Source organism: Salvelinus namaycush, chromosome 3 (genome assembly GCF_016432855.1).
Source record: "Salvelinus namaycush isolate Seneca chromosome 3, SaNama_1.0, whole genome shotgun sequence".
Lineage (NCBI taxonomy): Eukaryota > Metazoa > Chordata > Actinopteri > Salmoniformes > Salmonidae > Salvelinus > Salvelinus namaycush.
This window is the reverse complement of record NC_052309.1, coordinates 23,323,176-23,344,846: the sequence shown is the minus strand read 5'-3', so window position 1 is coordinate 23,344,846 and position 21,671 is coordinate 23,323,176. Positions and strand designations below refer to the sequence as shown.

The 21,671-nt window shown below is 39.8% G+C and overlaps 1 protein-coding gene across 1 annotated transcript in view; it reads right to left on the bottom strand.

Moving 5' to 3' along the window:
* LOC120043686 (relaxin receptor 2-like) overlaps positions 1 to 21,671 on the bottom strand; it is a 35,829-nt gene that overhangs the window by 10,422 nt on the left and 3,736 nt on the right. The window contains exons 2-9 of the mRNA XM_038988239.1: positions 9,745 to 9,894; positions 9,391 to 9,462; positions 9,025 to 9,130; positions 6,317 to 6,388; positions 5,344 to 5,415; positions 4,429 to 4,500; positions 4,261 to 4,335; positions 3,935 to 4,006 (exon numbers count right to left, since the gene is read on the bottom strand). Coding sequence (XP_038844167.1) covers positions 3,935 to 4,006; positions 4,261 to 4,335; positions 4,429 to 4,500; positions 5,344 to 5,415; positions 6,317 to 6,388; positions 9,025 to 9,130; positions 9,391 to 9,462; positions 9,745 to 9,894 — 691 coding nt within the window. The remainder of the gene's footprint in view (positions 1 to 3,934; positions 4,007 to 4,260; positions 4,336 to 4,428; positions 4,501 to 5,343; positions 5,416 to 6,316; positions 6,389 to 9,024; positions 9,131 to 9,390; positions 9,463 to 9,744; positions 9,895 to 21,671) is intronic.

Below are 21,671 nucleotides of genomic sequence, written 5' to 3'. Positions count from 1 at the left end.
AGTGAATGGAGAGGTGCAGTGTCAGGTAATACAGTAGCGGAAATGCTAGTGCTTCTCAAATGTAGTGTTTTATGAGTTCTCCACACTCTGGTCCTCACAAGAACGTACTCAATGGAACGTCCTCGGAGAATGCACTCGGAGCATGAGAGTATTAAGCATGGTAGTATGCATATTGAGAAACACCCAAAGAGTCTACCAGAGGATTTCCAGATTCTCGACCCCACATGACCTCCACCATCACCTTCAATTGAGAGAGCTAAAGCATGAAACACTAAGAATCTCACTGCCGATAGGTAGGCTGTTCCTTCTCTTGCTAGAACAAAAGCGGTACCTGCTGCTTGCTGACCTGGTAGCGGCGAACCCGATTCTACTTGTTAAATTGCAATAGAGAGAAATATTAGAGGCGTCTTTTTGTAGGCACTAACTCCGCAATGGTTCGTTAAACAAAGTCTAGGGAGAACATGAATGGAGTTTTTATAGGGTTTTTAGATAAATGCCAAAAATAAGGTATGTGGTAAACACAGGTTCAAGAGATCTTATGTTTTGTTCTATGAGATAATCTTCATTAGCTTACGTCACTTTTTGTGAATTTGGAAGAATTTCTATCATTTATAAAAGCTTCATAAATTATAAAGGTCATGTTAACTGACTGCTATTATCTCTATTATTCTACAATGTAGAAAATAGTAGAACATCTCATGGAACAAAACGTGTTAACCTCAGATTGTGTTAACCTCAGACCTTATTTTCAGTGTTCATCCCAAAACCCTATTCTTTCGCCATTCATCCCCCCCCCCCCCCCCCCCCCCCCCATAATGATGGCTGGACGAACCCAGAGACGAAGAGGAAGAGAGGCCCAACTCGGCGGTAATCTCTCTCTCAAGCAGGTGCCAATTTTTCTTTGAATCGCCAACCAAGCAAGGACCTTTTGTATGGTCAAGAAAAACATTTATGGCTTATTTGCTACTTGAGATTTATTTGATCAAATAGAAGTTTCATAACGCTAGTTGTTACAAGTGTACTGATATACAGTACCAGTCAAAAGTTTGGATACCTACACATTCAAGGGTTTGTCTTTATTTACTATTTTCTACATTGTAGAATAATAGTGATGACATCAAAACTATGAAATAACACATATGGAAACATGTAGTAACCAAAAAAGTGTTCAACAAATGAAATATAATTGAGATTCTTCAAAGTAGTCACCCTTTGCCTTGATGAAAGCCTTGCACACTCTTGGCATTCTCTCAAACAGCTTCATGAGGTAGTCAATTGTAATGCATTTCAATTAACAGGTGTGCCTTGTTAAAAGTTAATTTGTGGAATTTCTTTCCTTAATGCGTTTGAGCCAATCAGTTGTGCTGTGACATGGTAGGGGTGATATACAGAAGATGGCCCTATTTGGTAAAATACCAAGTCCATATTATGGCAAGAACAGCTCAAATAAGCATCATTACTTTAAGACATGAAGGTCAGTCAATCCGGAAAATGTCAAGAACTTTGAAAGTTTCTTCAAGTGCAGTCACAAAAACCCTCAAGGGCTATGATGAAACTGGCTCTCATGAGGACCGCCACCGGAAAGGAAGACCCAGAGTTACCTCTGCTGCAGATTTCAGCCCAAATAAATGCTTCACAGAGTTCAAGTAACAGACACATCTCAACATCAACTCTTCCGAGACTGTTTGAATCAGGCCTTCATGGTCGAATTGCTGCAAAGAATCCACTACTGAAGGACACCAATAAGAAGAGACTTGATTGGGCCTTAGAAACACGAGCAATGGACATTAGTCCAGTGGAAATCTGTCCTTTGGTCTGATGAGTCCAAATTTGAGATTTTTTTTGCTTCCAAACGCTGTGTCTTTGTGATGCAGAGTAAGTGAATGGATGATATTCGCATGTGTAGTTCCCACCGGGAGGCATGGAGGCAATGGTTTAGGGGTGCTTTGCTGGTGACACTCTCAGTGATTTATTTAGAATTCAAGGCACACTTAACCAGCATGGATACCACAGCATTCTGCAATGATGCACCATCCCATCTGGTTTGCGCTTAGTGGGACTATCATTTTGTTTTTCAACCGGACAATGACCCAAAACACACCTCCAGGCTGTGTAAAGGCTATTTGACCAAGGAGAGTGATGGAGTGCTGCATCAGATGACCTGGCCTCCACATTCACCCGACCTCAACCCAATTGAGATGGTTTGGAATGAGTTGGACAGCAGAGTGAAGGAAAAGCAGCCAACAAGTGCTCAGCATATGTCGGAACTCCTTCAAGACTGTTGGAAAAGCGTTCCTCACGAAGCTGGTTGAGAAGAGTGTGCAAAGCTGTCATCAAGGCAAAGGGTGGCTACTTTGAAGAATCTCAAATATAAAATATATTTAGATTTAACACTTTTTTGGTTACTACATGATTCCATATGTATTATTTCAGTTTTGATGTCTTCTATTATTATACAATGTAGAAAATAGTATAAAGGAAGAAATACCCTTGAATGAGTAGTTGTCCAAACTTTTGACTTGTACTGTATGTAGGACACTTGAAATCCCATTAACTTTGAGAAAAAAACAATTTATATTGGAGTTGTCTCGAGATGGCTATACATTTTCATGAAATGAGGCTAGTAGCATAGCATCTCTCGCAACCGAATACAGGTGATTGATGTCAACAACCCTAATCGAATATTTAAAAAAGGATTACAATGATGCGGGAGCTAGACAGCTCACCATGCCACTTTGTGGACAATGACTCCCATTCTTAGGGCAGAGAGACAGGTACGTTGTCAGTATATCCATAATCTTTGACGAACCAGAGGTAACTCGTTTTAGGACTACAAGCTGGTGAGCTATCCTCGTCAGTATCCCAAAACTAGACTTTGAACCAATCGGAAAGCACAAATCCTCACGTTGGGGAGCCAACAATTAAAAAAAAAAAATTAAAAAATAGGTAATTTTCCTTCAAACTAGCTAACCACTGTAGCTTGATTAATTATAATTAAATCACAATGGATTAGCTAGTTTCCGTGAATCAGATGCCTGCGTTAGCTGCTGAGTTAGTGCCTTGCTAATCAGCTACCTATGTTGTTGTGTGAATATTGTGTGAATAGCAAATATACTAACGTTAGCTAGCTAACTAAATATTTGGCTATGTGCTGGCATTATGGGATTATGAGAGAATTAAATTGTTTCTTTGTCATCTTGCTAGGTAGTAATCTAGCTGTAGACATCCGGCTAGTATCAACAAGGGCTTTCTATAAAATAGCAAAATGATTGCAGATAGCTTCGAATCTAGACCATAAGCAATATGCACAGATATGCATTGCCAAGCAATTCTATTTTAAGGCTGAGTGGCTGACGACTTCCAAGGTCATGGTTGTGTGAACACAAACAGGTTGACTGCCGACACTCTGTTCAGAGGTGTTAAGTACTTTAGGCAGTCAAACTTTTGACAATCCTACCGGTGTCTGAGCTTTAATACACCCCACACATTTCAGAATTTTTCTTCCCTGACTGTACTGATTGCCTCTAAGGCCATGTGTGATGGAGAGAGTAATCACCAATGATAGAAACTGCCAACTTAATGTGTGTGGGCTCCAATGGTCTCTCTCCCTCAGACTGAATTTCATTACCAGCTGTAATAGTGCAGAGGCTCCAGACTGAAGTACATAGCTTTAGCACCAGCGCCACTTACCAGTCTGGCTTTTACAGCAGGACATTTGTACTTAGGGTAGGGCAACATTTATTTTGAAATATAAATCATATGAAAACCAAGCAAGTGTCTTCTTTCATTGCGTTCATCTCTCTAGTGTAGTTGTAATTGTTGTAAAAGAAATTAATGACTAAAGGCATTCTATGCAGTTGGATTTGGTTCAAAGATGACAAAATATTGTAAAGGAGTTGAGGACGATATCTATTTTTAATTAAACAAAACTCACAATACTGTCAGAGTGGTGCAGTTTTGAAAGCTGGAAACCCACAAAGATGATATCCTGTTCCCCTCCAGTTCTCTGTGAAAAAGATGTCAGGCCATTCTGGCATTAATTCATGATATCAGCATCAGTATCTGGTAGTTGGTAAATACTCAAAGTAGTGTTTTAATGAGAAAATGGTACATTTCTGAAAACAGATACTGTTGCAGAGTGATTATGGCAAACGTTCATAAATAATAAACATGGTTATGAGGAAACATGATTTAAGCATTGTCAAATACAGTAAAATATATTATCCATCATAGTGGGTTAGATGTTATTCTGTTACTTACAGCCAGTTTAATCTAGGCATTTCCAGGCAGACAGATTTCTTGGGGATGGATTCTAGGGAATTATTCAGCAAAGACCTGCAGCCAAATTAAATTTAAAAGAGTGTGTTGGTTAAATGATGCAAATCTCATGAGCTCTTAAAGTGAGAAGCACAGTGGCATGATACTTACAGGAAAAATAAAGATTTCAGGCCCTCAAACGATTTCTGTCTCATAGATGTGATTCTATTTTCGTCAAGAATCCTACACCCAGAGGAAACAGAGAAATATATCCATTTGTGTCCTACTCCAACCTTGACATCTATGTTTGTTGACTTTGATCATGTAATCGTCACGAGTTTCACATCCGTCACATTAGACAAATTGAATAGAGAGCCTCTGCAGCTATACGTGAGCTATAATCACTGTTGTCAAAGAACCGTCTTAGGGGGCATTGGTACATGGACCCTGATATCATACCATCATGTATCACACATGAGGATTGTTAGCTACACCATAAATGTCACACGGTATCATACCTTATCCTCATTACTTTCTTGGGAAGATAGTGCAGCACAAACTGAGGCATTCTCTGAGGCAGAGAATGAAGCTGGCTTTAAACAGATCAAGATTTTGGCAAATTGTATGTCTGTGCAGTTTGACGGAAGTTGGCGGTAGTTTCCGGAGCAATACCTAACTAGCGTAAAGAGTGGAAGTCTATGGGATCAACTGGCGTTAGCGCACTCTAGCTAGCTGATCCCATAGACTTCCAGTCATTGCGCTAACGCTAGTTAGAAATCGCTCCAGAAACTACCTCCAACTTCCTTCAAACTGCACACAGAGACAACAATTGTGTCCATGAGTTCATCTGTTTCTGGGTATATAGCAAAAAGGGCTTAATTGCAAAAATCTCAAACTATCCCTTTAAGGTCAATGAGAACAACTGCCCAGTGCAGCACATTTTCCAACAAGATATACAGGTGTTTTTGTATCAATGAGATAAATACTGTCTACAAATCTCATGAATCCCACTGACACACTGAAGCATTTCCTAATGAAGGTGTCTTTAAGGTCACTGAAAAAAATTCTCCACACCAGTTCACTTACAGCCACTCCAGGTTCGAGAGGTCTCCAAAAATGCCAGCCTTCAACGATGTAATCCGATTCTGACTGAGAAATCTTAGCACAGCAGGCCAGTTTTACAGGGAGGGAAAAACATACATCAAAGGGGATGAGGATGCACATTTTAAGATGAAAAGCCAGATAATAATAATGATAATAATAATAATATAGTAAAGAAAACAATATTGACAAAGGGACAGTTGTAATTGCAGATCTTACTTCTGCACTTTGAACATTCCACTGCTTGCAAGTAATATGGAATGTGGTAAGGTAGGGTAACACATCCACCTGTTCCTCATGCAAACTCTATCTGAGACTATTAGGACAGAGCACTAACACATTTTCCTTGTCATTGTTTGTTTCCCACAGCCTTACACCGATAACCCCCTGGGACCCTCAGGAATGCAGAGGAGAGACACTAAATCAAATCATGTTTTATTTGTCACATGCGCCGAATACAACAGGTGTAGACTTATCTGTGAAATGCTTACTTACGAGCCCTTTCCCACTAACATTAAGCTGGATGTGAAAATAGCTGTGACAAGTGAAAAGTAGGAGTAGTTGATTTTGCTTGAAGGTTTTCATGTCTTCCTTTTAATTACATACCAGCCGGACTTCATCTGATTTATGTCTACTAGACCTGTGCACTTCACACATCTTAGGTTTGAATAGAAGGAGAAAGACTACAGTATCTGAATCTATTTACACTTCTCAAGGATGCGCCAATAAATGAGTCAGTGTATTCATTGACTGGTTCTCTTTGATTTCCCTACATATTTTGTTCTCAAGGAGCTCAACATACATTGTTGGCCCACTTACACATCCTACAGTATTACATACTACATAACTTACAATACCTTTTCATGAAGTGTGATGTAGGGCAACCATTAGTGGTGATGTAGGGATGTACGCATGGTACCGCAGGTCAGACCATGGCCCATAATGAATTAGGACTTACAGTCTTCTTAGTGAGTAGAGTCCTGAGAATGCCTGCTTGGAGATTCTTTTGATCCTGTTGTCTTCCAGGTGTCTGTGGAAGAGAAACACATTCAAAGGTTTTAATGACAAAGCCCTGGTATAATAAGAAAGAAATAAGATCTCATCAATAATGAGACACAACTACATGATGATTGTCAGAGCGAGGATAAATATATTGAGGATTATGTTAGTATGTGACAAACACCACTTTCTTAAATGGACAACTTTCTTACAACATTGGCTTTATCATTCAGTTGAATGGAGATACTGTACCATTCAAGGCCACACATTGTTGGTGGATGCAGTATACTCTGTTTATGGTGTAACAAAGAGAGACTGGGCAATTATTTATGTAGGACATTCCACAAAACATTTGAACATTCAACAGAAGTGGCTCTTGAAGGTATAACTTACATAACTTACCGCTACATTTTGCCTTTTCATAAGTATGGATGAATAGAAACATTTACTGAATTCATAATTTTTTTAACAAACAAATTATTTGGTGGCATTTTATTGTCCAGGGTTTTAAACCCTCTTTGTGATTTGAATGAAGACTAATTCACATTAGACATTGCATGCATTTAAAGGTCCTGAACAGTCATCCTATTTCCCAAGTAAAAATGATGTACATTTTCTCAAATTCGGAGCATCTCTCATTTCCAACTATCAGTAAGGCTGAAGGACCAGGCTGAGTTGGTGGGAGGCTAATAGGCTGAGTTGGTGGGAAGCTAATAGGCTGAGTTGGTGGGAAGCTAATAGGCTGAGTGGGTGGGAAGCTAATAGGCTGAGTGGGTGGGAAGCTAATAGGCTGAGTGGGTGGGGAGCTAATAGGCTGAGTGGGTGGGAAGCTAATAGGCTGAGTGGGTGGGAAGCTAATAGGCTGAGTGGGTGGGAAGCTAATAGGCTGAGTGGGTGGGAAGCTAATAGGCTGAGTGGGTGGGAAGCTAATAGGCTGAGTGGGTGGGGAGCTAATAGGCTGAGTGGGTGGGAAGCTAATAGGCTGAGTGGGTGGGAAGCTAATAGGCTGAGTGGGTGGGAAGCTAATAGGCTGAGTGGGTGGGAAGCTAATAGGCTGAGTGGGGGGGAGCTAATAGGCTGAGTGGGTGGGAAGCTAATAGGCTGAGTGGGTGGGAAGCTATTAGGCTGAGTGGTTGGGGAGCTCACCTTGACTGACAGTTCTTTGAAACTCCTATGTCAAGCAACTTGGACACAATGTTGCAGTGAGATCATCTCAAGCAAACAAGATTGATATTGCATGCAACATCCAATCCTGTCATACATCACATCATGGTTTCACAAATTATTTGGTTGTAACAGCATTGATATAAACAAAATTGTGGTGGTAAAATGTATAGCCAAAATGAAACTGCCAGCACTGTTATATCAAGCTAGCTATGTAGCTCAGTTCATGTTGGACAATTTCAGTTGAAACTGGACAGGGAAAGGTCTGGGTTCACTTCATAAATTATACATCTCAGGATTGACATATCCCATCTGTTGCAGTTCGCAGAGGCACTGACATGTGTGTTGACATGACAACTGGGTGGGAGTTCCGAATAGAATCATAGCCTACATTTTTACCCCTCTTTTTCCATGCAGGATGGATGAAGACCTAGCTAGACAGTAACTAGCTAACACCAGACACTTATAGTTTCCCCCTTTATCTGTATCTTTGACAGAAAGCATAGGCAGCAGCTCTACAGAGATGAGATGATGACTTGGAATGAAATAATAAAGTCATCAAATATTTTTTTTAACATACACAACAACTGAAATATTTTATTTAAGTAAAGTAATGTGAATAAATTATGGTTAACAAGTGATAATCAGTACTGGGCATTCACTACCATCATGGGACTTTTATTAATTGTTTTATTCTGTGTTAACAGAATTCAGCCCACATAATGCATAGTGCATTTTTAATTTATTTTATTTTTTACATTAATCAAAACTGTGATTTTTTTCATAATCGAACCGAAACCGAACCGACCTCAAAAAGCACTAATCGCTCAGTACTACCTGGAGGCAGAACTGAGAGATTTCCCTTTAGATATTACAGCGGCAAAGTCAAAGTTGGCTCTACTGTAAAAATTCAATTTGCTTTTTGGTCTTAATTTAAGGTTAGGGTTAGCAGTGTGGTTAAGGTTAGGTCTAAAATCTGATTTTATGACTTTGTGGCTGTGCTAGCTATTGACCACTGCATAGCTGCCTCCAGAATAAGATTCATGACGAGAAATGCTAACCTGCCCAATAATCAAACTTTACCAATGTACCAGCAACAGTAATTTTTCATACTTCGGTCCATCCCATTTGATCTGGTTTCACCCAAATATCATCCAAATTGAAGAAAAACATGTTTTGGACTGTTCAGGACCTTTAAACAGATTGAACATAAACACTTGTCAGAGTCAGTGCAGAGAAAGAGGGAAAGGTCAAAAAGGGTTTCACACTCACAGTCTCTCAAGGTGTCTGTAGCGGATGAACTGGTCTGGTTGGAGAGCTGTTATCTGGTTGCTGTTCAGCTCACTGAGGGTAGAGAGAGCTGCTAGTTTGACTGCTAATACAGCATCATAGATGTACACATTTTGTCCAGATGCTACAATAGGAATCTATTCTAGCAATCCCAATACCTATAACTGTGCTCTGGTGTTAGACTTCACAAGGGTAGGAATCCAGTCTACTCACAGAGATGTTATATTGGAAGACACAGCTGGGACGCTGAGTAGTCCCTTTTTGTTACAGTTAACTCTCCTGGCCTCACAGAAGCATACCTCTGGGAACACGTCCAGCACTGCAGAAGAGAAGCACAGAAGAAACATGCACACACATGCAGATAAATGCCCCACATACCATTTCCTGGAATTATTGTTTCTTAGAATTGCTCAAATTTATTTAGACTATTTACGGTAACAGAATGATGTGAATGGATGACCTCAATGTATGATTTCAAATGGGTTGATACATTTTTAGCTTTAGTTAATGTATTAATTTAAAGCAGTGCAACATTAGATATGTAAATAATTGCATTTGCTTCTGAAAATGTATACTCACTGCATTCCTTGGACTCTTCAACATTTTTCTTCATAAAGGCATCAAAAAGATGTGGCCACCCGCTGTTGTCCACTGTTCAGGGAAAGATGATAGAGACATATTTCATTTTTGTGCATTTGTACATCTTTGTGCGGAACTTAATTGTGTGAAGTTATCAACATGTTTGTTCATATTTTGTGTGACCTTGACAAATTGCTTGATGAATATCTCAGTACAGATGCATTGAAGCAGAAATTAGTCTTCTAAATGCTATCTTATTTCCCCCACCCCTGCCCTCCCTCCCACTTCAACAACCAGACACTGCACCCTAAACATCTGTTTACCCTCCTGAAGCTGCTGTGGTTCAAGACTCACCACAGTTCTCCTCATCAGCTCCATTAGCACAGTCCTGGACCCCATTGCAGTGGTAGAGCTGGGGCAGGCACACAGACAGGTTGCCACAGGGGAACTGGCCCAGTGGGCAGACATCAGCACCAGAATAGAGGCTGCTGTCTGTGGATGATTCTGGAGGAGACACTCAAACATATCTGATTCAATCCAAAACGACGTTAAACAACTTTCTTATTCAGGTTTCCGAGAGCATGGCCGTATTTTGAGTATCAATGGATAGAAGCAATCAAAAACAAGATAATGAAGTCATATAGGCGATATCAGGCGGTGTCAGAGGAAGTCCCAAAAATTGTCAGTCTCCAGCCACCGAAGCACTAGTTCTCTCTAATACCGCATGACAAGTGGTACCATTACACCAAGTCTAGAACCAACAGGACCCTGAACAGCTTCTACCCCCAAGCCGTGAGACTGCTAAACAAGACTGGTAAATGGCTAACCGGACTATATGCATTGACCCTTTCTCTAATTCTCTTACACTGATTCTATTCACACACAATGGACTCTACTCACACATACTTACACTGACACCCCAACACACATATACAGTACATAGGCCCACACACACATGTGCATACATGCATACTGACGCCACACACACAAGCACACACTTTCACACTCACCAAATACGCTGTTGCTACTGTCTGTCTTGTTGCCTAGTCACTTTACCCCTCCAAATTTTGTTAGTACAGCCTGAAATAAAAATTTATTAAAGTATGTGTTTTTCTCACACATCTACAGTGCCTTTGGAAACTATTCAGACCCCTTGACTTTTTCAACATTTTGTTACGTTACAACCATATTATAAAATGTATAAATTAAAATAAAATCCTCTGTAATCCACACACAATATCCCATAATGACAAAGTGAAAACAGGTTTTTAGAAATGTTTGCAAATTTATTACAAATCATGGTAAACAATTTTTACACCTGAACTTATTTAGGCTTGCCATAACAAATGGGCTGAATACTTATTCCCTCCAGATACTTCAGCTTTTCATTTGTAAGTCATTATTACACATTTCTAAAAACACAATTCCACTTTGACATTTTAGGGTATTGTGTGTGTGTGTGTGTGTGTGTGTGTGTGTGTGTAGGCCAGTGACAAACTCTCAATTGAACCCATTTTAAATTCATGTCTGTAACACAAAAAAATGTTGTTACACAATAAAATGTGGACAAAGTCTTGTTACTCATTGTTATTCACTGTGTATTTATTCCTTTTGTCACTATTTATATAATAATTTTAAAAAGTTTAATCTATCTTGACCTTTGCATCATTGGAAAATAACTTGTAATATTTAATTTGACATAGAAAATACAGAGAAATATGACATGTAAAATGTATGAAAAACTGAAAACATTGTATGAGCATAATGGCTTTGTATATGGCCTGCTTGGAGGTATCAGGAAACAGCTAAGTGCACCTATTTGTTAGTGTCAAATTTCATATAGACACCATAGATTTATTCTAAATTATTCATGACATTTATTGAGCGCCTATGGTTAAATACAGTGATTTAAATAAAAACAAATGAACAGGCTTTTTGATATATAACATGTAGACAGTCCTACATCAAAGACCTTGATGATACATGACATCTATGATTGTCACGTTCTGACCATAGTTCTTGTGTGTTTTACTTGTTTTAGTGTTTGGTCAGGACGTGAGCTGGGTGGGCATTCTATGTTGTGTGTCTAGTTTGTCTGTTTCTATGTTTGGCCTAATATGGTTCTCAATCAGAGGCAGGTGTTTTGTGTTGTCTCTGATTGGGAATCATATTTAGGTGGCTTGTTTTGTGTTAGGGGTTACATTTACATTACATTTTAGTCATTTAGCAGACGCTCTTATCCAGAGCGACTTACAGTAGAGTGCATACATTTTATTACATTTTTACATACTGAGACAAGGATATCCCTACCGGCCAAACCCTCCCTAACCCGGACGACGCTATGCCAATTGTTCGTCGCCACACGGACCTCCCGGTTGCGGCCGGCTGCGACAGAGCCTGGGCGCGAACCCAGCCCAGCCTGGGCGCGAACCCAGAGACTCTGGTGGCGCAGCTAGCACTGCGATGCAGTGCCCTAGACCACTGCGCCACCCGGGAGGCAGGAGGGAGGGTTGTGGGTGGTTGTTTCCTGTCTTTGTGTTCGTTTCACCAGAGAGGACTGTTTCGGTTTGCCACGTTTGTTATTTTTGTATTGTGTAAGTGTTCACGTTTATCGTCTTTATTAAATATGTTGAGCACAAACTACGCTGCGTCTTGGTCCGATCCCTGCTACACCTCCTCTTCAGACGAAGAGGAGGAAGGCTGCCGTTACAATGATGGTAGTTTTGCCTTCTTGTCAAGATGTCTGAGTTCGAGATGCTGTCAGGTCACATGACTGATGGAAGCTGTGCTTAGAACACTGACTGATCTGCCACCCCTCGTGTGACCTCACAGCCTCAAGACGTCACGCAGGTTCCCCTTCGTTCCCCCACATTCCCCATAGTAGCAGTGGAACAGCTCCGGGGGTGGGATGGAGGTTTTTCTTCTAAATTATTACAACAGTTTGCCACACGTGTATAAAAAAATAAAAAACTTTATACAAGTTCACTTTACTGTTAAATTGTTTGTATTTGTAGAACTGAGATACCCAAAGGAATTAAGACAAACAGTTTATTACTGTACATTTAATTTCACACAATGCACATCGTAAATGTGATGCTCTGCATAATCACAAGCAACATCCCACTTTGCACAAACTGCTTGACTCAGTCATTTCATTATAATTTGTCAACCTATTGCTACGTGGAAAATACATTGGATTTGAAAAAAGTAGATTGGAAGTGTTGTTTTTAGGGTGACTTTTCAACCACAGGATTATTTCATAATGCTAACCAAATTTCAATATAGACAAACCTTGTATAAAACATGTTGAATTTGTACATCTAAAACATCAGATCTTCAACGTTATATCCACTATCAGTCTGGGCAGCTCCTCCTACAGAAGAATTTATCAATCTACAGCTACCCTTTGGACTCCCAGCCAAGGTTTTAACCAAGCCCTGCTTAGCTATGCTATTTGTCACCGACTATTACCAATGTGCTATCGTGAGAATGATTGTTGAGAGAACTCAACTGAAAAACAAGATAGATTCCCTGTTGCTATCGAAGTCATTCCAAAGGGAAGGTTTAATAAAGCAAATGAAATGTGACCATACTTTATCACTCATATCAATGATCATCAACAATTGTTTCAATTAAATCCAGAATTCAACTAAAAACATTTGTTTTGGTAAAAACAGTTGGATAAATACACATGTAGGTAGAATCCGATTTCAAATGTAATGATATTTAATATTATACAACAGATGTGTCTAATGTTGATTGGTAAAACTGCATTCTAGCCGGTGTCCATTCCACAAGTAACCACCGGCTAAAACTATGATCTTAAAATGACTTACTCTGTTCCATCTGACTGTGCAATACACTGTCTCATCAGCCCAGTCAGGCAATTTATAAACTTGATCTCCCCTATAAAAAGCATCTAGACATTATCTCACATTTCTTTTAGACTAACAGGCAGCCTTTCTCAAAAATCATGAATTAGCATAATTTTTATGGATATGTACAAAGAAATATCAATAGAAAACAGTTAAAATGAAACGAAGCTAGTTTGCAGTCTTTCCAGCTTCAGTTTGAAGTGATTGTGTTAGCTGTGTTGTTGGCTAGCTCCCCTGAACAAGTGTCCTGATGAGAGAGCACATTTTCTATGCCAGGTGAATTAGCATTGTTATGGATGTATCCAAATAAATGTCACTAGAAACAGCTTAAACAAATGCAGCTAATTTGAAGTTTTCTGGCTGCATTGTTTGACATGACTAAGTTAGCGGTAGTTGGCTGGCTAGCAAGCAAGGGATAAGAACGTTGCCAGCCAGTATGACAATAGAACATTTAAAAAGCGAACGACTCGGTCGCGTCCATAGATCCAGAACAAAAAGACTAAACGACTGGGTCGTGTCTCTGGCAACCGAACCGATAGAATGAATGACCAGCCGGCATGGGTAGCAACCCTAGATTTGTGTCGAGACTATATCTTGAGGAAGGATGAAATGGTATTAATAAATTAATCAAAATCACGTTTTTAATTCAAATATGTCAATCATTATTTTAATATGGTAATCCATTGAATAAAAGTGACAATGCCCTCGAAGCTGGTGTTGGAGGCTATATTGGCATGGTTTTCCGGCTCTCGAAGAAACAACACCCGTGCCAATATATCCTCCAAACACCGGCTTCGAGGGCATTATCACTTAAATATTGAATTGTGTTTGGTTGTCAACACAACCAAATACCGACAAGGAGATGTATCTTCTGCTTGGATAGTTCCATCTGTGCCAGTGACTGAATTAATAATTGATATGTTGGATTTATGTCTAAAATCAAATCAAACTGTAAAAGGTGCATTTCAAATTGGATTTGATTTTGTCCTGTCATTTAACTTATTGAGTTGAGATAGAGACGTGAATCCAAAATTATAAATTTCTAGACATACTGGAATTAAAGGCAGACTAAGTCAGTGGCACAAGTGGAACTATCCAAGCAGAAGTTAAAAATCTTTCAAATATGGATATTTGTCTGCATTGTCAATCAAACACAATTCAATATTACTTTTATAATACAGTATATAGCCTAAAGTTAAGGCTTTTAAACTAATGAAACGTTCAACTGTAAAATGAGTACCACATCCAGGGCCACATTGAGGTTACTGTAAATATACATTTCTTCTTATGTAATCATATATGAAGTGTATGTGTTCAAGATAGTATGCATAGGTTTTCGCAAGACTGGAGAGATCTTCACAATTGCTGTAATAATCTGTGCAGAATCTTGAACGGCATTGATCACTTGCACCATGTACTTGTCATGTAATCTCAACTGCAATCCAGGTCATTTGGTTCTGCTATTAGATGAAGCACAGTGATAACACTGTTGTATAAATAAGCAACATATCAGACATTGTTTATCCATTGGAATTTGGTTGTGCTTTCAGATGGTTGAAAGCATAATGATAACACATTGAAAATTCAACTAATTTTGGCTGTCTTTTTGAGTGGGTGAATTATACACTCAGTAGCTGGTTTATTAGGTACACCCATCCAGTATCGGGTCGGACCTCCCTTTGCCTCCAGAACAGCCTGAATTCTTCAGGGCATGGAAACATTGCTCAATCGGTATAAAGGGACCTAACGTGTGCCAGGAAAACATTCCCCACATCATTACATCACCACCACCAGCATGTGCCATTGACACCAGCCAGGATGGGGCCGTGGACTCATGCTGTTATTTGCCATATCCTGACGATTCAAGAACTGGGATTTGTCAGACCAGGCAATGTTTTTCCACTCTTCAATTGTCTAGTGAAGGTGATCGCATGCACACTGGAGCCGCTTCTTCTTGTTTTTAGCTGATAGGAGTGGAACCCGGTGTGGTCGTCTGCTGCAATAGCCCATCCGTGACAAGGACTGACGAGTTGTACGTTCCCTAGATGCCGTTCTGCGCCGCTATTTGGGGCCCGCCTGTTAGCTTGCACGATTGTTGCCATTCTCCTTAGACCTCTCATCAACAAGCTGTTTTCACTCACATTATTGCTGCTGACTGGATGTTTTTTGTTTATTGCACCATTCTCTGTAAACCCTAGACACTGTCGTGTGTGAAAAGCCCAGGAGGCCAGCCTTTTCTGAGATACTGGAACTGGCACCAACGATTGTACCATGCTCAAAGTTACTTAGGTCACTAATTTTGCCCAGTCTAACGTTCAATCAAACATTTTTATTTATTTAATTAGGCAAGTCCGTTAAGAACAAATTCTTATTTACAATGACAGCCTAGGAACAGTGGGTTAACTGTCTTGTTCAGGGACAGGAAGACAGATTTTTACCTTGTCAGCTCAGGGATTAGATCTAGCAACCTTTCGATTACCAGCCCAATGCTCTAACCACTAGGCTACCGGCCACCTCCATGCCTTTCTGCCTGCTTTATATAGCAAGCTACGGCCTCATGACTGTATGTAGTGTACCTAACAACTGGCCACTGATTGTAGGTTGTAATCTCATTGATCAACGTCTCTGTCAGACGGTGAGTGTAGCTGGTGCATGAAGTCAGGCGCAGGAGAGCCAAATGAGTGAGCAACGTACTTTACTCAATAAAATAAAGGCACACGGTACAACAAATACACTTATATGACCAAAAAATATGACCAAAAAACTAATGGTAAACATTACGCACGGGTGAACACAGCACCCGTCAAAAAAAACAGCCATCATACCAAACTGAACATAGAAATAAACAAGCACAACAAACATGGGGGAAACAGAGGGTTAAATACATGAACATGTAATTGGATAATGAAAACCAAGTGTGTAGAAAATAAAGACAAAACCAATGGAAAATGAAAGAAGGATCAGCGATGGCTAGAACACCGGTGACGTCGACCGCCGAACGCCACCCGTACCAGGAGAGGGACCGACCTCGGCGGAAGTCGTGACAGTCTCAACCAAATATTACCCAATTATCCACGTTGAAATGACAGGGTGTGCGCAGTGGGATACCACACGAACTCATTCAACAGTTTAATTTCCATAAACATGTGGTTCTTTTAATCATACATTGCTTCTGTTCAGCGCAGTTACTAAATGTGGGTCTTATATTAGTGCTTTTCTTATCATAAAACAACAGCAAGTCCTTCCATGTTTAACACTATTTCACATTCTGCAAACAATCACTGCAAAATACACGACAAGGGGAATCCAAACAAAATCTGTATCTAAATGAGTCTACTCTATAGAGACACTAATGTATTCAGGAATGCTGTGTGGCATCACACTGATACAATTTCCTCATCACCTTCCATCCACACTCATTCTCAGGAGACAGTTTTTTTCCTGTTTATTTTTAATAATGAATGTGCTTCTGAGTTGAGTTGGATTTATACATACAATAAGCTAGTTATGATTCTCATCTACTGTGGGAGATGTACTAATAATAATACATATGATGAATACTAATCATTTTTGAGCAGAAGGGTTATTCCTGTGGTGAAAAGCATTTTCTTTGGCAGTGTTTCAAATTGTACCCTCTATGGTACCTTTTGTTGTTTTGATGCATAAACTAACATTCAGTACTCATACAATAATGATGGTGATGAGAAACCATATAGGTAACAGATATAATTATTATCCAAATGGGTTAATACATGATTAATTGTATGATACTCATATTCAGAATCATAATTACTGTTACCTTAATGTTTAAAACGCTATTTTGAGGGAGATGTCATACTTAATGGACTAACGCAAAACAAGTATAATGTAATGCTGCGTGTCAATGGCCCCATTATACTCAGGAGGGAAATTCATATATTATTTAGCAGACATTCACAGGCAATTCAAACCATCCGTGTATGTAATCACAAATAAGCTATAATGATTTTAAGTGCCATACATTAACAGTTTGATTCAACTTCCTCACTTTTCACTAATGAGAATGAAGTGCACATTATTCATAGATTCAGGCAAAATCAAATTATTATTCCGTCTGTACAGTTTTTATCCTATTATTGATACTCAAATGAACTGACTTACCTATGACGTCTGTCAGAGAAATATAAATGAGGATGCATAAAGGGTGCATTATAGGAGCCATAACGAGAGGCATCTCTTGCTGTAGTCCTGATCCAAGTGATCGCAAGCAAGCCTGAGGCTCCACTGTCAGGTCTCTCAAACATATAACCACTTGCAGTTAAATGCGTGCAGTGCAGAGCACATACAGTACATACACTCTCTCTCTCTCTCTCTCTCTCTCTCTCTCTCTTACTCACTCACTCTTTCTCTCTCAAACACACAGATACACACACACACACACACACACACACATTGCATTGGCTGAACATCCACTCATATAATTACTCTGCCAATGTGTCAGAAAACAATACAACAATAGCTGGTGATCTCTTGACTACCTACCTGGTACTGTACACTGCATGAGATAACAGGAGCATCTCATATTGAGTCAATAGTATAATTTATTGTCTGGATGAGGAGCGGTGTCTCATCAATCATAAAAAAGACTGAATTTCTGCCACAGAGTGACATCCAGTTTCAGATTTAACAGTTTTTTCAAAAGGGATTTACAGGGATTTTGTATTTCTCTACTTTTTACCTGCTTTATTACAAAATTTGTTTTTATCACTTTGGTACAAGGTACAATTTTCAGAAGTATGTTGTCAAATTTCACAACTCTTAGCACAAAACTCAAAACAAATCATCACAACTTTAAGCACATTTTCAATTAAAATGGTCCACCCACACAAACAGTGTGGTGAAGGTGACGCAACAGCGCCTCTTCATCCTCAGGAGGCTGAAGAAATTTGCCTTGGCCCCGAAGACCCTCACAAACTTTTACAGATGCACAATTGAGAACATCCTGTTGGGCTGTATCACGGCCTGGTACGGGAACTGCACCGCCCGCAACAGCAGGGCTCTCCAGAGGGTGGTCCAGTCTGCCCAACGCATCACCGGGGGCTCACTGCCTGCCCTCCAGGACACCTAGAGCACCCAATGTCACAGGAAGGCCAAAAGGATATACATAGACATGGAATCACTGGTCACATTAATAATGGGACACTAGTCACTTTTTAATAATGTTTACATACTTATTTACTCATTTCATATGTACAGTACCAGTCAAAAGTTTCAACACACCTACTCATTCAAGGGTTTTTCTTTATGTTTACTATTTTATACATTGTAGAATAACACAAATGGAATCATGTAATAACCCAAAAAGTGTTAAATAAATCAAAATATATTTTTTATTTGAGATTGTTCAAAGCAGCCACCCTTAGCCTTGATTTTTCACCAAACCTAATCAGGGTTTCATCTAGAAATACCTTTCATATTGTCACGTTCCTGACCTTATTTCCTTTGTTTTGTCTTTGTTTAGTTGGTCAGGACGTGAGCTGGGTGGGCATTCTATGTTATGTGTTTCTATGTTGGGTTCATTTTCAATTAGCCTGATATGGTTCTCAATCAGGGGCAGGTGTTTTACGTTTCCTCTGATTGAGAACCATATTAAGGTAGGCTGTTCTCACTGTTTGTTTGTGGGTGAATGTTCTTGTGTCAGTGTTTGTGCCACACGGGACTGTTTCGTTCGTTCGTGTATACGTTCCTGTTCGTGCGTTCTTGTTTTATGTTCTCAAGTACAGGTCTGTTCACGTCGTTTTGTTATTTTGTATTTTGTCAAGTGTTCTTCGTGTTCATCTTTCGCAAATAAATCATTATGTATTCAACCCACGCTGCATATTGGTCCGATCCTTGCTCATCCTCAGACGAGGAGGAGGACGAGCGTTACACATATAAAGTAATCGACTTTCACAATGCAATGCTCACAATACTTTTCATATGATTCTATTCTTATTTGTTGAAATACATTTCACCATCAATGAAATCAACTGCACTTAATGGTTAATCCCTTAACCGTTTGGTAAACCTATAGATTTTAAACTGGTTTGTCCACTATATACAGTTGAAGTCGGAAGTTTACACACACCTTAGCCAAATACATACATACATACATACATACATAAACTCAGTTCTTCACAATTCCTGACATTTAATCCTAGTAAAAAGTCCCTGTCCTAGGTCAGTTAGGATCACCACTTTATTTTAAGAATGTGAAATGTCAGAATAATTGTAGAGAGAATGATTCATTTCAGCTTTTATTTCTTTCATCACATTCCCAATGGGTCAGAAGTTTACATACACTCAATTAGTAATTGGTAGCATTGCCTTTAGATTGTTTAACTTAGGTCAAACGTTTCGGGTAGCCTTCCACAAGCTTCCCACAATAAGTTGGGTGAATTTTGGCCCATTCCTCCTGACAGAGCTGGTGTAACTGAGTCAGGTTTGTAGGCCTCCTTGCTCGCACATGCTTTTCAGTTCTGCCCACATTTTCTATAGGATTGAGGTCAGGGCTTTGTGATGGCCACTCCAATACCTTGACTTTGTTGTCCTTAAGCCATTTTGCCACAACTTTGGAAGTATGCTTGGGGTCATTGTCCATTTGGAAGATCCATTTGCGACCAAGCTTTAACTTCCTGACTGATGTCTTGAGATGTTGCTTCAATATATCCACATAATTTTCCCGCCTCATGATGCCATCTATTTTGTGAAGTGCACCAGTCCCTCCTGCAGCAAAGCACCTCCACAACATGATGCTGCCACCCCCGTGCTTCACGGTTGGGATGGTGTTCTTCGGCATGCAAGCCTCCCTATTTTTCCTTCAAACATAACAGTGGTCATTATGGTCAAGCAGTTCTATTTTTGTTTCATCAGACCAGAGGAAATTTCTCCAAAAAGTACAATCTTTGTCCCCATGTGCAGTTGCAAACCGTAGTCTGGCTTTTTTATGGCTGTTTTGGAGCAGTGGCTTCTTCCTTGCTGAGCGGCCTTTCAGGTTATGCCGATATAGGACTCGTTTTACTGTGGATATAGATACTTTTTTTACCTGTTTCCTCTAGCATCTTCAGAAGGTCCTTTGCTGTTGTTCTGGGATTGATATGCACTTTTCGCACCAAAGTACGTTCATCTCTAGGAGACAGAACGCGTCTCCTTCCTGAGCGGTATGACGGCTGCGTGGTCCCATGGTGTTTATACTTGTGTACTATTGTTTGTACAGATGAACGTGGTACCTTCAGGCGTTTGGAAATTGCTCCCAATAATGAACCAGACTTGTGGAGGTCCACAATTTTTTTCTGCGGTCTTGGGATGATTTCTTTTGATTTTCCCATGATGTCAAGCAAAGAGGCACTGAGTTTGAAGGTAGGCCTTGAAATACATCCACACGTACACCTCCAATTGACTCAAATGATGTCAATTAGCCTATCAGAAGCTTCTAAAGCCATGACTGTCACGATCATTGGAATAAATGGACCAAGGCGCAGCGTGCGTAGAGTTCCACATGTTTTAACAAATGAAACTCATCAAAAACAATACAGAACAAACGAAACGTGAAGTAAATGCAGTGGTCACAGGCACAACACAAAAACAAGATCCCACAAAAAACAGGTGGGAAAAGGCTGCCTAAATATGATCCCCAATGAGAGACAACGATAGACTCTGATTGGGAAGCATACCAGGCCAACATAGAAACGAAAAACTAGAATGCCCACCCTAATCACACCCTGACCTAACCAAATAGAGAAATAAAAGGATCTCTAAGGTCAGTGCGTGACAATGACATACTTTTCTGGAATGTTCCAAGCTGTTTAAAGGCACAGTCAACTTAGCGTATGTAAACTTCTGACCCACTGGAATTGTGATACAGTGAAATAATCTGTCTGTAAACAATTGTTGAAAAAATTACTTGTGTCATGCACAAAGTAGATGTCCTAACTGACTTGCCAAAACTATAGTTTGTTAGCAAGAAATTTGTGGAGTGGTTGCTAATTGAGTTTTAATGAATCCAATGCCTTATGATTAACGAGATGTGGTGTGATCATAACAACATACAGGAACTCAAATCCTTCTGCTCACATGATTTAGAATTCCTCACAATCAAATGTCGACCGCATTATCTACCAAGGGAATTCTCTTCGATTATAATCACAGCCGTATATATTCCCCCCAAGCAGACACATCGATGGCCCTGAACAAACTTTATTTGACTCTATGTAAACTGGAAACCACATATCCTGAGGCTGCATTCATTGTAGCTGGGGATTTTAACAAGGCTAATCTGAAAACAAGACTCCCTAAATTCTATCAGCATATCGATTGCGCAACCAGGGCTGGTAAAACCCTGGATCATTGTTATTCTGACTTCCGCGACGCATATAAGGCCCTCCCCCG